This window comes from Macaca mulatta, chromosome 3 (assembly GCF_049350105.2).
Source record: "Macaca mulatta isolate MMU2019108-1 chromosome 3, T2T-MMU8v2.0, whole genome shotgun sequence".
Lineage (NCBI taxonomy): Eukaryota > Metazoa > Chordata > Mammalia > Primates > Cercopithecidae > Macaca > Macaca mulatta.
This window is the reverse complement of record NC_133408.1, coordinates 83751410-83769399: the sequence shown is the minus strand read 5'-3', so window position 1 is coordinate 83769399 and position 17990 is coordinate 83751410. Positions and strand designations below refer to the sequence as shown.

At 47.6% G+C, this 17990-nt stretch overlaps 1 protein-coding gene across 28 annotated transcripts in view; it reads left to right on the top strand.

Annotated features, from left to right (window-relative positions):
* OGDH (oxoglutarate dehydrogenase) overlaps nucleotides 1-17990 on the top strand; it is a 474703-nt gene that overhangs the window by 440601 nt on the left and 16112 nt on the right. For all 28 annotated transcript variants that reach the window (XM_077996814.1, XM_015133615.3, XM_015133612.3 and 25 more), the window contains 5 exons: nucleotides 4679-4833; nucleotides 5287-5433; nucleotides 6044-6134; nucleotides 7142-7321; nucleotides 12749-12877. In XM_077996814.1, coding sequence (XP_077852940.1) covers nucleotides 4679-4833; nucleotides 5287-5433; nucleotides 6044-6134; nucleotides 7142-7321; nucleotides 12749-12877 — 702 coding nt within the window. The remainder of the gene's footprint in view (nucleotides 1-4678; nucleotides 4834-5286; nucleotides 5434-6043; nucleotides 6135-7141; nucleotides 7322-12748; nucleotides 12878-17990) is intronic.

Genomic DNA, 17990 nt, shown 5'->3' with positions numbered 1-17990 from the left:
TTTGGGTCCTTCCTGTCGCCTTTATCTGCACCCGCATGACCACACTGACGATAGTTTCTAGTTCTGCCTACTAAGCCACATGTTACTATTGAGCACTTGAAATGTACAGAATATTTGAATGACTTTTTTTTTTTTTTTTTTTTTTTTGAGACGGAGTCTCGCTCTGCCGCCCAGGCTGGAGTGCAGTGGCCGGATCTCAGCCCACTGCAAGCTCTGCCTCCTGGGTTTACGCCATTCTCTTGCCTCAGCCTCCCGAGCAGCTGGGACTATAGGCGCCCGCCACCTCGCCCAGCTAGTTTTTTGTATTTTTTAGTAGAGACGGGGTTTCACCGTGTTAGCCAGGATGGTCTCGATCTCCTGACCTTGTGATCCGTCCGTCTCGGCCTCCCAAAGTGCTGGGATTACAGGCTTGAGCCACTGCCCCCGGCCTAATGACTTTTTAAGTGTTGAAAAGACAATGTTTGATATATTGGGTCAAATAAAATAGGAAAATTTCATGTGGGTCTACTAGAAAAATAAATTACATATGTGGCTCACGTAATGTTTCTATTGAATGTTGCTGATCTATAGAAGTTCTTGTGTTGCCTGGACCCCCACAAATGGCACCCCATATAGCTTCTCCAAGTGGCCCTACCCCCAAATTATTTCACTGCTCACGTGTTCCACCCAGTTCCCTCAGTGTATTTTCTGTTACAGCAGCCGTCTGGTGAGACCAGTCTGCACTGAGAGTAGACTCAGCACTAATACCTTTTACCTCAGAGGAGTCCCCTGTGGGGAGCCTGGCAGCTCATCTTTTTTTTCTTTTTTTTTTTGAAACAGGGTCTCACTCTGTCGCCCAGGCTGGAGGGCAGTGGCACAATCATGGCCCACTGCAGCCTCAGCCTCTGGGATTAAGCGATCCCCCTACCTCAGCTACCTCAGCCTCCCGAGTAGCTGGGACTATAGGAGAGCACTACCATGCCTGGCTAATTTTTTTTATTTTTTATGGAGATGAGATCTCACCATGTTGCCCAGGCTGATCTTGAATTCCTGGACTCAAGTGATCCTCTTGCCTTGGTCTCTCAAAATGCTGGGATTACAGGCATGAGCCACTGCGCCTGGCCCCAGCAGCTCATCCTTAACATGCTCTCACATTGGAAAGCTCCCATAGAGTCACCATCTCCGTAGCACATCACAGTGTCACCTCTCGGGGGCCTCTTCAGCACCTTCCTTCCCAGACAGCAAAATGAGGGGCAGAGGCATTGATGTCCCTATGGCTAACTTCCTCTCTGAATCTTGCATCCCAAGTAGTTCCAATTTCATCATACGAAGGGGGTGTAGGGAGCTGAAGCATGTTGAAGGGCTGCCTCCCTTTCAGTCCAGTTGATGCCAGAGCCCTGGAGTTGGCTCTTGTTGTCGGAGACAGTTGGACCTGTACCCAGGAGTCTAAGGCTGTACGCCCTCCTGGCCCCAGAGTGGCCTCAACTTAGAAGACTCCATTTTCACAACAGTTTACAGACATTTGCATAAACTTCTCAGCACCCTGCCTGATGGTGATGCTTTACTTACATTTAATGTATGTGTATGTTAGATTGGTGGTATAATCAGACAGATCTTAAGCTATTGATCGTGTGACGTGGTGGTCAATTTGTACCTTTTTCAAAAATTAGAGGGGATTGGCTGGGCGCAGTGGCTCATGCCTGTAATCCCAGCACTTTGGGAGGCCGAGGCGGGCGGATCACAAGGTCAGGAGATCGAGACCATCCTGGCTAACACGGTGAAACCCCGTCTCTACTAAAAATACAAAAAATTAGCCGGACGTGGTGGCGGGCGCCTGTAGTCCCAGCTACTCAGGAGGCTGAGGCAGGAGAATGGCGTGAACCCGGGAGGCAGAGTTTGCAGTGAGCTGAGATCACACCACTGCACTCCAGCCTGGGGGACAGAGCAAGACTCAGTCTCCCAAAAAAAAAAAGAAAGAAAATATGGTTTGGGGTTGTCTCAGTCCTTTTTGTATTGCTATAAAGGGATACCTGGGGTTGGATAATTTATAAAGAAAAAGGGTTTATTTGGCTCACAATCTAATTGGGCATCTATCTGCATTTGGTGAGGGCCTCAGGCTGCTTCCACTCGTGGCTGGAAGGCAGAGGGGAGCCTGCTTGTGCAGAGATCACATGGTGGGAGGGGAAGCAAGAGAGAGAGCGGAGAGGTGCCAGACTCTTTTTAGCAGCCAGCTCTCTCAGGAACTGATAGAGCAAGAACCCACTCACCTCTGAGTGAGGGCGTTAATCTACTCATGAGGGATCTGCCCTCACAACCAAAACATCTCCCATGTGGCCCCACTTCCAACATTGGGGATCAAATTTCAGCATGAAGTTTGTGGGGGAACAAACGGGTTAATGAAAATACCTTAAATAGCCAGGCACGGTGGCTCGCGCCTGTAATCCCGGCACTTTGGGAGGCCAAGGCGGGCAGATCACAAGGTCAGGAGATCGAGACCATCCTGGCTAACACGGTGAAACCTGTCTCTACTAAAAATACAAAAAGAAATTTGCCGGGCGTGGTGGCATGCGCCTGTATACCCAGCTACTCAGGAGGCTGAGCAGGAGAATCGCTTGAACCCGAGAGGTGGAGGTTGCAGTGAGCCAGGATCACACCACTGCACTCCAGTCTGGGCGACAGAGGGAGACTCCGTCTCAAAAAAAAAAAAAAAAAAAAAGCTGGCTGCAGTGGCTCATGCTTAATCCCAGCACTTTGGGAGTCCAAGGCGGGCGGATCACAAGGTCAGGAGATCGAGACCGTCCTGGCTAAGACGGGGAAACCCCATCTCTACTGAAAATACAAAAAATTAGCTGGGCGTGGTGGTGGGCGCTTGTAGTCCCAGCTACTCAGGAGACTGAGGCAGGAGAATGGTGTGAACCTGGGAGGCAGAGCTTGCAGTGAGCCGAGATTGCGCCACTGCACTCCAGCCTGGGTGACAGAGCGAGACTCCATCTCAAAAATTAATTAATTAATTAATTAATTTAAAAAAAAAAAAACTTAAATACTAGGGTCTTTCCCAGCAGGACTTTCTCTTTTAGTTTCTAGGCAAGATTTTGCTTCTTTTGACTTGGATAATAACTGGAGTATTGTGGTTGGCCATAATTTTGAGTTCAGGCAAAGTTTGCTTTGTTTCATGGTCATGAAGCATGTGTGCAGGGATAGCTCACCCTCCTCTGCAAAGAACAGGACTGGTCTCAGATTCATCACATCCTTTAACTGCTCATGCCAGCTGGTCTCATTGTCTGTTGTGAAAACCAAGTGGGCTCATGGATGAGAGCTGCTGAGCAGGACCAAACACAAAGTACTCTGGCAGCAGTGGCTGCTGTAAAGGCAGTTAGAGGAGGCTTTGGGGGTCTGTAAAGTGTCTGTTGGCCCACATCAGGGCCTGTCTTCTTTTTATTCCATGCTGACTTGCAGTTTGCTCTCAGACTCTCATTCTGGTCCTCCAGGGCAGCTGTGCAGATCGAGCTTTGGGCCTCTGCAGGAGTACCAGGATGAGGGCAGCCCCAGAGGGATTTCTTTTTCTTTTTTTTTTTTGAGAGGGAATCTCACTCTGTCGCCCAGGCTGGAGTGCAGTGGCACAATCTCAGCTCACTGCAACCTCCGCCTCCCGGGTTCAAGCGATTCTCCTGCCTCAGCCTCCTGAGTAGCTGGGACTACAGGCACGCGCCACCACACCTGGCTAATTTTTGTATTTTTAGTAGAGACGGGGTTTCACCATATTGGTCAGGCTGATCTCAAACTCCTCACCTCGTGATCCGCCTGCCTCAGCCCCCCAAAGTGCTGGGATTACAGCGTGAGCCACCGCGCCTAGCCCCGAGATGAATTTCTAAGAGCCTGGTGCCTCCTCTCGCTCCTGGCACCTCTCCTCTTCCTGACTTCCTCCCTGCTGAGCTCTGCAGATCTGGATGCTGCTTCCTCACCTAGCTGTGGGTGTGAATGTGGTGCAGGACGTCTTGACCTGCTCAGGATCCTGACTTTTGTCTTACGGGCAATCTTGCTCCTGAGGCAGAAGGATCATTTGAGCCCAGGAGTTTAAGACCAGCTTGGGCAACATATTGAGACCTCATCTCTCCAAAAAATTCAAAACATGAGGCAGGAAGATCACATGAGCCCAAGAGGTTGAGGCTGCAGTGGGCCCTGATAGCACTACTGCACTCCTGCCTCGATGACAGAGAGAGACCCTGCCTCAAAAAATAAATAAATAAAATTTTTAAAAAACCTGCAAATCTTAAACAGCCACTGAGCCTGTGACACCCTCTGGGTATTTCCTGTCATGGGTGCTGGTACAGGTCTGACCTTGATGATAGCCTGTCTTCCCTGGGGAAGGACCCAGTTCTACAACTGTTGCGGTCTGTGCTTCTTGCCACAAAGGTAACAGAGTAGAACTGGGGTTGTTCCTTGGCCTGGCCCTTGGAAGGCTAGGAGGTTCTCTGTGTACAAGTGACCCAGGTCCCCGAAGGAAGTACTTCATGACCCTATGAAGAGGGCTTCTGCCTGGCAGCCACTCCATGCCATCCTCAGTCACACTTGACTGAGGTACATTTTAGAACAAGCCTCCTGCTCATCCCCTCCTTCTGCCTGAATGGGCAGTCAGCACTCTTCATTCAGCCAGGCCTGGTTAGAAAACCCCTTGACTGTGTGTTTCTGTATGGAATAGATGGCCTACTGCCAGCATATTGGGGTGGAGTTCATGTTCATCAATGACCTGGAGCAGTGCCAGTGGATCCGGCAGAAGTTTGAGACCCCTGGAATCATGCAGTTCACAAATGAGGAGAAGCGGACCCTGCTGGCCAGGCTTGTACGGTCCACCAGGTATGGGTCTGGCCCTGGGCAATGGGGCAGACATTCCTAGGGAAGCAGCGACCCTCTGTTGTTCGGGCCTGTGTGCAGCCTGTTGGCCGAGGTGAGAGGGGGTTTGGGGTGGTGCAGGCAAAGCTCCAGCTGCAAATGTGTGAAGAGACACCAGGCAAGTAGAGTCAGTCTTCAGAGCAACCTCTGCCTCCTGAATTCAAACGATTCTCTTGCCTCAGCCTCCTGAGTAGCAGGGATTACAGGCACATACCACCACAGCCGGCTAATTTTTACATTTTTAGTAGAGGTGAGGTTTCACCATGTTGGCCAGACTAGTCTCGAACTCCTGACCTCAGGTGATCCGCCCACCTTGGCCTCTCAAAGTGCTGGGATTACAAGCATGAGCCCAGAACCCCCTCTTTTTGGTCAGGAAGAGTGACATTGCCCTTCAAGGTGTCTTGGTTCCCTGTCCAGGTTTGAGGAGTTCCTACAGCGGAAGTGGTCCTCTGAGAAGCGCTTTGGTCTAGAAGGCTGTGAGGTACTGATCCCTGCCCTCAAGACCATCATCGACAAGTCGAGTGAGAACGGCGTGGACTACGTGATTATGGGCATGCCACACAGGTATGGCCAAGGGCGCGCCCCACCTGGTTTCTCACCATCCCTGTGGGCTGTGTAGGAGGCACCAGGTAAAGGCACTGAGAGAGCAGCTGTTTCCTACTTGAGTGCCAGTTGTGAGTCTGGGCTCATCTGGTTCCTGAGGGTGTGTCGTTTTGCAGGCGATTCTCACATTCCCTGCCTCTGGAAGACTGCAAAGTCATGATCACAGCCAAAGCCACATGTAGTTTCAGACTGGCATTTGGCCTTACATTGCATTTTTATGAAAGTTAAACCCAGGTTCCCTGGTTGGGGTCTAACCTGGAGGGAAGGCTGCTTCCTGACATTGGAGGGGAGGCCAAGACTGTGAAAATAGGGAAGGTGTAGGGAGGGAGGATGGTAAGGAAGCCTCAGGCCCATGGTGTTGCTGCACCTTCTGCCTTTCTGCTGCCTACCATGGCCTTGATTGCCCAGCAGGCTCGGTTCCCACATTAGCTCCAGTTCACAGCTATCCTTGGGCTGTAAACCGAGGAGGTGCCGTGCCCTAGGGGAGGGAGAGGGGATTGTAACACCCTCGTCTGCCATCTGGAAGCTGTGACCTCAGGCTCTGCTCACCCTACTCTCCGGTATGTTCCAGAGGGCGGCTGAACGTGCTTGCAAATGTCATCAGGAAGGAGCTGGAACAGATCTTCTGTCAATTCGATTCAAAGCTGGAGGCAGCTGATGAGGTGACGCACCTGCATAGAGACACATCCAGCGTAGCCCCAACTTACACAAGACCCCTGGCTCTACTTCTTTCTTAGAATGACTTATGGGGGTTGGTTCTTCTGTACCATTTGTGATTTGCCTTCCTTGTTGGAAGAATTTTAGTGTTGGAACAAAGGTGGCCAGTGGCCCACCTCCTGGTCAGAGGTCCGGCAGCCCCACTCTGAGTGCAGGGGTGTGTCCCCTCTGGCTGAGGGACATTCTCCCTATGCCCTGGATGAGAATGATCCTGGGAAAAGGCCTCCATGTCCTTCTACGTTGGGTTCCTGGGAGTAGAAATCCCATATAAGGCTGGGTGTGGTGGCTCCTGCCCCGTAACCTCAACACTTTGGGAGGCTGAGGCAGGTGGATCGCAGGAGTTCAAGACCAGCCTGACCAACATGGAGTAACCCCATCTCTACTAAAAATATAAAATTAGCCAGGCATGGTGGCGCATGCCTGTAATCCCAGCTACTTGGGAGGCTGAGGTAGGAGAATCGCTTGAACCCAGAAAGTGGAGGTTGCAGCAAGCTGAGATCGCGCCGTTGCACTCCAGCCTGGGCAACAAGAGCAAAACTCCATCTCAAAAAAAAAAAAAAAAAAAATTCCCGTTTAAAAGGGCTCTTTTAGGCCAGGCGCGGTGGCTCACGCCTGTAATCCCAGCACTTTGGGAGGCCAAGGCGGGCAGATCACGAGGTCAGAAGATGGAGACCATCTTGGCTAACACGGTGAAAACCCATCTCTACTAAAAAATACAAAAAATTAGCCGGGCACGATGGTGGGCGCCTGTAGTCCCAGCTGCTCGGGAGGCTGAGGCAGGAGAATGGCGTGAACCCGGGAGGCAGAGCTTGCAGTGAGCCAAGATCACGCCACTGCACTCCAGTCTGGGCCACAGAGCCAGGCTCCATCTCAAAAAAAAAAAAAAAAAGGGCTCTTTTGGAGACTGAGCATCTCCTTGGCCAGGGTGCAAATTCACTGTTTACCCCATCAGGGCTCTGGAGATGTGAAGTACCACCTGGGCATGTATCACCGCAGGATCAATCGTGTTACCGACAGGAACATTACCCTGTCCCTGGTGGCCAACCCTTCCCACCTTGAGGCTGCTGACCCCGTGGTGATGGGCAAGACCAAAGCTGAGCAGTTTTACTGTGGCGACACTGAAGGGAAAAAGGTAAGGCCCAGAGAGAGGTGTGCAAGGCAGATCGTCAAGGCCCCATGTTCCAGCATGGAATTCTGCTCACCAACATAACCCAGAGCCCTGGGTGCATATGGACTTTAAAAAAATATTTAAAGTCGGCCAGTCGCAGTGGCTCACGTCTGTAATCCCAGCACTTTGGGAGGCTGAGGCAGGCAGATCACCTGAGGTCGAGAGTTGGAGACCAGCCTGACCAACATGGAGAAACCCCATCTCTACTAAAAATACAAAATTAGCCGGGCGTGGTGGTGCATGCCTGTAATTCCAGGTACTTGGGAGGCTGAGGCAGGAAAATAGCTTGAACCTGGGAGGCGGAGGTTGTGGTGAGCCGAGATCACGCCCTTGCACTCCAGCCTAGCAACAAGAGCGAAACTCTGTCTCAAAAAAAAAAAAATATATATATATATATACACACACACACACACACACACACACACATATAAAATCAATATATATGTGTGTATGTATATATATATAAAATCAACTTTTCAAGAATAGCAATAGTAAAACAGTCCTGCTTATAGTGTTCCTTCTCCTGAAGTTGTTATTGTCAGAACTATGTGGGAAGTTTGCTTTTGTCCTCACCAAATCTCTGAAGGAGCCAGGTTTGCAGTTATTCTAAATGGACAGAGATGTTTTCACTGAAAAGGAGGAGAGTCTGAGAGGCTCTGTAAGGAAAAAGTGTAGGTGAGCCTGAAGGAGAAATTGTAGAACTGAGACTTGTCAGGAGAGTAGTGCCTGCTGTGATCAGAGGCGGGAGCTCATGGGCTGGTTGAAGACCGAGGAGGGCTCAGGCTGCAGGCAGGTGGGGTCCTGCTTCACCATTTCTGGTCATGTGACTGAGTGTTGGGGGTTGGCTCGCCAGCCTGCTTTTGTAGAAATAGTCTTAACAGATTGTTAACAGTTTGCCCTTATTTAACTTTAAGATAGAATCTTGTCTGACAAATTTTATATTTCCTATTAATGATGACCTAAAAACCAAATAATCAGAAAAAAATCAAATATTTATAATGTTTTATGTGTGGGTTCTAGGAAACATACAAAGCAGGCATCACCACTTTTCTCTCCAGAGCCTCCTGTTCTTTTTAGAAAAAAGGTCGTGTGTAAAGAAGCAAATAGCACGCATACAGCGTGATAGGAAACTGTGGAGTTAGCTGCAAAGAGCTTTGGAAGAGGTGTGCGGGGGTGTGGGCTAGAGTTGGACCAAGGATAGAAGGGAGACCCTTTATCAGCAGAGCAGGTAGTTGTCATTTTATTCGAGAAGTGGCAGGATTTAGGGAGGTGGGAAGGGAAGAATGTTTTCTGGAGATGTAGGAGCAAAGATGTAAGGTAAATTGGGGACACAGAGCAGGGATGGGCCAGCCTCCTAGTTGTGCCCTGGAAAGAGGTCAGGTCTATGTTAGAAGTGGAACCAATTGGCCCAGCACGGTGGCCCACACCTGTAATCCCAACACTTTGGGAGGCCGAGGTGGGTGGATCAGCTGAGGTCAGGAGTTCGAGACCATCCTGGCTAACACAGTGAAACCCCATCTCTACTAAAAATACAAACAAAATTAGCTGGGCGTGGTGGCACATGCCTGTAGTCTCAGCTACTCAGAAGGCTGAGGGGGGAGAATGTTTGAACCCAGGAGGCGGAGGTTGCAGTGAGCTGAGATCGCACCACTGCACTCTAACCTGGGTGACAGAGGGAGACTCCTTCTCAAAGAAAAAAGAAAAAAGAAGTAGAACCAATTATTAGTTTACCAGGTTCTGTAATTTTAAATACTGTAAATCTACTACTGTCATGCTCACAGGGTTAGAGGAAGGGAAACTGCCATCATAGGTAATGGAGCCTGGGCTGGAGAAGTGATTCTCGCATCTATCAATACTTGCTATAAAGAACGAGTATGACCCACAGGGACACAGAGGTCATTCCATGGCTTCAAGCTCATGGGCCAGGACAGTGTCACAGAAACTTCAACTAGATGCAAAGAGGCCTCAACTCTGTTTGGGGAAACTGCAGCCCCCGCAGGCAGTAACAACACTGGGTGTCTGGGATGGGCTGGTCTGAGGCGAGATCGGCATGGGGAGACCAGCATTGTGATGACTAGTGCCTCTGGTATTTCCACCCTCCTGGGCACTTGCCCAGGCATTTGGGCTGAGTAGTGGAATGAGATTACCGAAAACTTTGGGTAACTCCTACATTCATAGATTGTGGACAAAAATCCACTCTAGCAGTACTCCTCAGAATGTTGGAAATTTCCCAAAAAGGAATGAAATCATTGGAATAAAAGTGATAGAGTGTATTTTAAACTGCTACAGATGGTCACACTGATTGGTCCCTTCATGAGACGCCAGGACAAGAGAGGCTGGTTAGTCCCTGATTTGCTCATAAGCCTGCATGTAGCTGAGTCCAAACTGTCAGTCCCTTTGTTTCCAGTCTGCACAGACCATGTTGTCACAAGTTTGCCCTTGCCCCAATATGGATAGCTGCCAAGCCCTCTTTCTGAGCCTCCTCGTCACCTTGCCTCAAGCCCTCCCATGTCCCCAGCAGGGTCAGTGTGGGGTCATTGCAGGCTCAGTCGTCTGCCTGTTCTTACTCCTCTTGACACCCATAGGACGTGATTTGATTTCTGTTAAATCCAGAACTCAGAGAGCTGAAGTGTGTGTTATGTAACTCTCAGCACTCGTGCAGAATTACATACTCTGTATAAGTGCAGCTGAGGTCATCCCATAATCTCATGCATGATTGTGAAACAGACCTGATTTGGCTCAGTGCTAATATGGCCTTTGGGATCTTTGTTCATGAAAGCATTTCCTCAGTGCAGCAATGCAACCTGCCACAAAGGGAGCACCCACTCCTGCCAGAGGTACGGCCCAGGCTGCCAGACACAAGGAGATTCCCCATGTGTCCTGGCTGTGATTTCAGCAGCTGGTTACCACAATGCAGTATGGCATGGCGGTCGCAGTACAACATCACCAAGATGATCAAGAACAAATACTATGACAAGAGGAAGACTGACTACAGGTGCCAGCAGAAGACAGACTGGACAGAAAAGTATCTGCAGGAAAAAACAACACACTATGGGGACCAGGAAAGCATGAAATGTCAGTGACTCAAAACCAATGGCTTTTACACTCAGGGAGCCTGGGCATCGTGGCAAAGCTGCACACCTCCAAGGGGGCCTGTAAGCAAACCAGATCCTTACATCCACATGCTGCTATCCTAGTGAGCACCTGCCACATCCACCCAAAGGCAGGACAGCTGTAGTTCTATTTTTAAAAATTCTAGGTTTTGTCCCTGACACACAAATCATGGGTCTTACCGTCCTACCAAGGATGACGCAGCACAGTGTTGAGGACCAGGGTAGTCACAAGAACTCAGGGAGGTGCAGGTCAGTAGGCCCATAGGCTGAGGCCACAGCAGGAGAAGGTCTGTTACATAACACCTTGGCTAGCCACAGCGTCTAGTTTTTTTGCTACACACCCATCTAGATGGCATTTTGTAAAGATAAGATTAACATTTAAACCAGTAGATTTTGAGTAAAGCAGATGACCTTGCACAACGTGAGTGGGCTTCATCCAGTCAATTCAAGGCCTTCGAGAAAAGACTGAGGTTCCCAGAAAAGAAGGAATTCTGCCTCCAGACAGCCTTCACACTTGAGCTGCAACATCAGCTCTGCCGTGGGTCTCCAGCCTGCCAGCCCGCCCTGCAGACTTTGCACTTGCCAGCCTGATTCCTTAAAAATCTGTCTTTCTCGGCCAGGCACGATGACTCATGCCTGTCATCCCAGCACTTTGGGAGACTGAAGCAAGAAGATTGCTTGAACCAGGAGTTCGAGACCAGCATGAGCAACATGGTGAAACCCCGTCCCTACAAAAAAATGCCAAAATTAGCCAGGCGTGGTGGCATGTACTTGTAATCCCTGCTACTTGGGGGACTAAGGTGGGAAAATCACTTGAGCTTAGGAGGCAGAGGTTGCAGTGAGCTGAGATGGTGCCACTGCATTCCAGCCTGGGTGAGAGTGAGACCCTGCCTCAAAAAAAAAAAAAAAAGAAAGAAAGAAAAATCATTCTCTCTCTCCCCCTCTTCCTCTTCACCCTAACAGTTCTGTCTCTCTGGAGAGCCCTTCTAATACAAGGGTTTTGAAGAGGTATAGGCTATGTATCCAAGGAGTAGAGGTGGTGGGCTTACATGATTGTGGCATTGGGGACACTGAGTAAATCAGTAAACATATCTAAGGCAGTGGGGATGGAGTGTCTTGCAGTTAGGAGATATTTATAGGTATGGAAGGAGGTGGCCTGGAAAGTGTTGGATTAAAATTTGGAGGTACCAGTACAAACTCACAGTTTTATTACGTACACATACACAGAGAAATAGCTGTGTATATATGCGCATGCATATGCACACATATATTTTTTAGATCTATGCTGAATGGGCCTAGAAATGATGATATCCTGGCAGCGATGAGCATACAAATACTGGTCTTAAATCCTATCCTCTCCTGCAGGAAGCTGCCTTCTTAGAGAAACAGCTGATATTGTACAGGGCTGGACAGGGACAGTACAACATGAAGCTACAATGTTCTGTTGGTCAGGAAGCAAGGAAGTACTCATGAATGAAAGAGACCTGTCCCTGTTCACAGGAAAGGGAGGCAGCTGGAAGGAGCTGCTCTCCATATCAACCTGGAACAGTCTGAGCATTAAAATAACTAACAATATTAATGCAACCTGTCGAATAAAATAGGAACCATGAGTACACATTAACACGAGTAAATAAACAAGGGAGAAGTTGGTTCCTTGCAGAGAATGCCAACTAATAAATGTAGGAGTAACAGAAACTGGTGTTTGCCATCAACCCAAGGGGCTGGTTCAGACACAGTTGTCCATACTGCTGAGGCTGGGGTGGAGGTTTGAGGAGGAACAGGATATAAAGTTTCTTCTCACAGAATACTACCACTATACTCATTGCCAAGGAAAACAATGGTGAGTGAAGGGGAGGATAGCAGACAGCGGCCTCCCAGGTGAGCAGAGTTAACCTGATCTGATGCAGCGTGTCCTTCCCACGTGGGGACCCAAGATCTGTCAAGGGTGCAGAGACAGGAAGGATGAGGAGCTGCTCCAGGTTGGAGGAGCTGAAGAGACCTGGCAAGCGATGCTGCCCCCCCATGTGGGGTCTGGGGCGGATGGCTAAGCTAGTGCTGCCCTCCCAGATGATGGCAGGGTGTGTTGGTGTTGAACAGACATACCAAGGTGCTAGCATGTTGGGGACTTGGGGCCCTGTGGACTTCCCTGCTACTTTCTATGTTTGAAATTATCTCAAAACGTTATTTTTGGAAAAACAAATGATGCATTTCCTCTGTTTGCCTTGTGGACTTGGCAATCAGAACATTTTGGATTTGGGGTCTCCTTTGGTGTCTACAGGTCATGTCCATCCTGTTGCATGGGGACGCTGCATTTGCTGGCCAGGGCATTGTGTACGAGACCTTCCACCTCAGCGACCTGCCATCCTACACAACTCACGGCACCGTGCACGTGGTCGTCAACAACCAGGTACCTCACACCAGCCTGAGGCTTTGCTGCTCACATCAGTCTTACTTAGAATGACATCTCTGAGTTATTTAGGATGTTCGCTGTTTTCTGATTATAAAAATACATCTGTTATTAAAAACCAAGTAATCCTAGCATTTTGGGAAGCCAAGGCAGAAGGATTGCTTCAGCCCACGAGTCTGAGACCAGCCTGAGCAATATAGTGAGACCCCCTTTCTCTACAAAAAATTGAAAAATTAGCACTGGGTGACCAGGCGCGGTGGCTCAGGCCTGTAATCCCAGCACTTTGGGAGGCTGAGGCAGGTGGATCACCTGAGGTCAGGAGTTCGAGCCTGGCCAACATGGTGAAACCCCGTCTCTGCTGAAAGTACAAAATTAGCCGTGTGTGGTGGCACATGCCTGTGATCCCAGCTACTTGGGAGGCTGAGGCAGGAGAATTGCTTGGACCTGGGAGGTGGAGGTTGCAGTGAGCCAAGATTGTGCCATTGCATTCCAGCCTAGGTGACAAGAGCAAAACTCCATCTCAAAAAAAAAAGAGTCTTACTCCATCTTGAACTCCTGACCCCAAGTTATCCACCCGCTTCAGCCTCCTACAATGCTGGGATTACACGCATGAGCCACCACACTCCCAGCTAGGATTCCAGTTTTTTCATGTCCTCATCAACTCTTGTTATTGTCTGTTTTATTCTAGTCATCCTAGAAGGTGTGAAGTGATATCTCATTGTGGTTTTAATTTGCATTTCCCTAATGACTGGTGATGTGTGTGTCTTTTCATTTGCTTACTGGCTATTTGTATATCTTTGGGGAAATTTCTATTCAGATCCTTTGCCTATTTTTTGACTGGATTGTCTTTTTATTTTTGAGTTGTAAGAGTTCTTTATATATTCTGGATATGAGCCATGTATCTGATGATTTGCAAATATGGGACAATTTTGGTGTCCTTGGAAGCACAAAAGTTTTATTTTTTATCAAGCATAATTTATCTGTTTTTTCTTTTGTTCCTTGTGATTTTTGGTGCCATATCTTAAGAAGGCTTTGCCTAACCCAGGGTCACAAAGTTTTACCTCCTGTGCTTTCTTCTGAGTCTTAGAGTTTTAACGCTTAAATCTATGATCTGTTTTGAGTTAATTTTTGTGCATGGTGCAAAGAAGGAGTCCCGCTTCATTCTTTTGCACTTGGATACTGTTTTCAAATATAAATGATTCTGTCGCAAAGCATCTAATGGACAGAGCTAGCTCCAGTGGGTGGCTCCAGTTACCAAGAAGCAGATTTTAGTTGAATGAAAGGAAGAACTCTCAACAGTGAGACCTGTTCCAACAGGGGAACTGGCTCCACCAGAAGTTTTGGATTCCTCCTCCTTGGAAGTATTGGCACAGCTAGTGAGCGAGTTGTCAGGGTTGAAGTAGATGGGAGGGGTGAGAAGGGCCAGGGGTGAGAGGAGAAACCATTTGGCCCTAGAGTTCCTTTGGCTCCCAGACCAGCTTTGATGCTATGAACATGTATGTCCATATATCTCTTTAACACTCTGCTTTTTTTTTCCCCCTTTGAGACAGGGTCTTGCTCTGTCGCCTAGACTGAGGTGCAGTGGCATGATCATAGCTCACTGCAGCCTCCAACTCCTGGGCTCATGCAGTCCCTCCACCTCAGCCTCCCAAATAGCTGGAATTACAGGTGCGCACCACCATGCCCAGCTAATTTTTTCTTAAATTTTTCTTGTAGAGATAGGGTCTCTCTTTGTTGCCCAGGCTGCTCTTGAACTCCTGGGCTCAAGCAGTCCTCCCTCTTGGACCTCTCAAAGTGCTGGGATTATAGGCATGAGCCACTGTGCCTGACTGAAATCCTGCTTTCAGTTCTTTGGAGTATATATCCAGAAGTGGAGTAGAATTGCTACATCATATGATAGCTCTATTTTTAACTTTTTGAGTAACTGCTTATTAGTTCTAATTTTATTTCTTTTTTTACATGTTCATAGCATCATAAATCAGCTTTTCCTCTTACCAAGATTTTCCTACTAACGCACTACCTCCCAAAAGTATACTAAGAGAGTGCATTGGTGGTATAGTGGTAAGTATAGCTGCCTCCAATAATATACTAGGAGGTATTATTAATACACCCATAATGGAAAAAAGTACAGAGTATATTTGGAGTATACCTCTGTCACATGTGTGTATGCACACCCACTAGTATAGATAACCCTGCCGGTAGATTGCACCTCCATTACACGTATGCACATCCACCCACGTAGATACTCCTGCTGGTAGAGTGCACCTCCATCATGTGTGCTCCCACCCAGATGTTCATGAAGGCACAGAAACTCGTAACAGTGGTGAACATTATGGAGAGGGCAGCTGAGACCTCAGCCTTGCAAAATGGGTTTCTTTATGTGAAGTTCTAGCAGTAAGACATGTTATGATCACTGACTTCCTGCTGCAGGACCTTCTTTACATGCTGAAGCCCCAGATGGGCGATGCTGGCTTCAATACCAGCTGAGATTTTTCAGGGCTCTCTTTTGTGTCAGGCTCTAGTACATCTTTTTTTTTTTTTTTTTTTTTTTTTTTGAGACAGAGTCTTGCTCTCTCACCCAGGCTGGAGTGCAGTGGCGCGATCTCAGCTCACTGCAAGCTCCGCCTCCTGGGTTCACACCATTCTCCTGCCTCAGCCTCCTGAGTAACTGGGACTACAGGCACCCACCACCACGCCCAGCTAATTTTTTGTATTTTTGATAGAGATGGGGTTTCACCGTGTTAGCCAGGATGGTCTCAATCTCCTGACCTCGTGATCCACCCGCCTCGGCCTCCCAAAGTGCTGGGATTACAGGCATGAGCCACCGCACCCGGCCCATAATTTTTTTTTTAGTGTTCTTGTCAGTGTCTGACTATTTCTGATCATTTCTTTAGTCAGTATGAGAAGGGAGATTATTTAAAAGCCATTAAACATAAATATAGAATTAGATTTTGCTAATATTTTCTTTATCTCCTTACTGCTTTGACTCATTGCTCATGAGGTAGTGTGGCGTCAGGAAGATCTGTAGAAGGAAAGGAAATAACTTCTTAGCTGAGTCTCTTATTTCTTTTAGAACATACTTAGAAATTCCCCTTCCAGAAATTTCACCTAAGGAAACCATCCAATGGTAAATATTTTTTCATAAGACTCTTTTCTGCCAGATGCAATGGCTCAAACCTGTTCCCAATACTTTGGGAGGCCAAGGCAAGAGGATTGCTTGAGCTCAGGAGTTCAAGACTAGCCTGGGCAACAAAGTGAGACCCTGTCTCTACACAAAACAAAACAAAAATTAGCCAGGCATGGTGGTACACATCCGTAGTCCTAGCTACTGAGGAGGCTGAGGCAGGAGGATTGCTTGAGCCCAGGAGGTCAAGGCTGCAGTGAGCCGTGATCACACCACTACATTCCAGCCTGGGCAACAGAGTGAGACCTTGTCTCAAAAAAAGTATATATATTTTTGTCAAAACCATATTTGTGCTACCACAAAGTTAGGAAACAAGCTTATGTCCAGCAGCAAAAGCGTCTTTGCATAAAATTTGGCAAAGCCATAGGAAGGGATATTAAACAACCATTAAAAAGTTTAATATCCTGGGGAAATGGTTACAGTATGGTAAATGGAAATTGCAGGACATTAATATGCTGCTAGTAGGAGTGTAAGTAGAACAGCTACTCGGGAGAGCAGTCTGATAGCATTTAGAAAAATTTTAAATGCTCATGCTTATGGCTCAGTTTTCCCTTCCTAGGATTAGACTGCAAATAAACTCAGCATTTGCAGGAGAAAATTTGTATAAGCATGTGTACAGCAACATTGTGTTTACCACAAATTGGAAACAAACGAAATGTCCACCAACAGGAGGATGGATAAATACTCTGTGGGGTATACTGTGTCTAGTTAAGTTTCACTGGAAAGTAGAGACTAAAGGAAGTATAGTTACATGTTTCAACCTGGGTGTATCATAAAAGCAAATGTTAAAGGGCAAACTGCAAAGGAATTGTACAGTATTTAGAGTATGATGCCATATATAAGGTACATAGAGTGTATATCAGTATAGTTTGAAAACATGGAAATACTCTCAAAAATCTCAATGCCATGAGAAACCAAGGAAAGCCTTCCAGAATAGCAGGGACTAGAGACACATGACAAGTAAGTCCAGTGGGTGTCCTGGCCTGGATACTGGGCTAAGGAAAAAGAAGATTCTATAAACATTGTTAGGACAGCCGATGGAGTGAGTGTGGAGTGGATTATACAGTGCTGTTGCATGATATCTGTGGACTATGGATTAGACGAAGACATAGTGTAAATTGCGTGAGGCTGAGTACTGTACTTTGGCGAGGTAGGGGAATGTCTAGACTTTTCCCTCAGAAATAGGGATGGTCCACAACTGTCTGCTAAATGGTTCAGGGAAAAGGTGTATGTGTGTAATGGTAGGGCATGAATAATTAAAGCAGAGGGGGCAAAATGTGAACATTTGGTGACTTTAAGTAAAGACTGTATGGGAGTTCTTTGTAGTACTCTTTCAGCTTTCTCATGAATTTGAAATTACATCAAAGTTTACAAGTCAGCCAGGCACGGTGGCTCACGCTTGTAATCCCAACACTTTGGGAGGCCAAGGCAGTCAGACTTGAGGTCAGGAGTTCAACACCAGCCTGGTCAACATGGTGAAACCCCATCTCTACCAAAAATATTTTTTAACATTAGCAGGGCATGGTGGCACGTGCGTGTAATCCCAGCTACTTGGGAGGCTGAGGCAGGAGAATGGCTTAAACTGAGGCGGGAGGCAGAGACTGAGATCGCAGCACTGCACTCCAGCCTGGGTGACAAAGCGAGACTCCGTCTCAATAAATAAATAAATAAATAAAAGTTACCAACAAGCCTCAGAAGATAGATACTATATGCTGTTTACGGGCATATGAAATACAAATAACTTGTGGCAGTGTTCTCCTCTGATTTAAGGTTAGAGAGGCCTGTGGGCTTCAGCCTCTGTGACAGAAACATTCTGGTCCACTAACAAATATGGCAAAACTGTTGAGATTTGTTCACGTTAGGTGATGGACTCACAGAGCAATGTAGTATTATCATACTTTATGTTTGAAATATATGATAAGAGGCCGG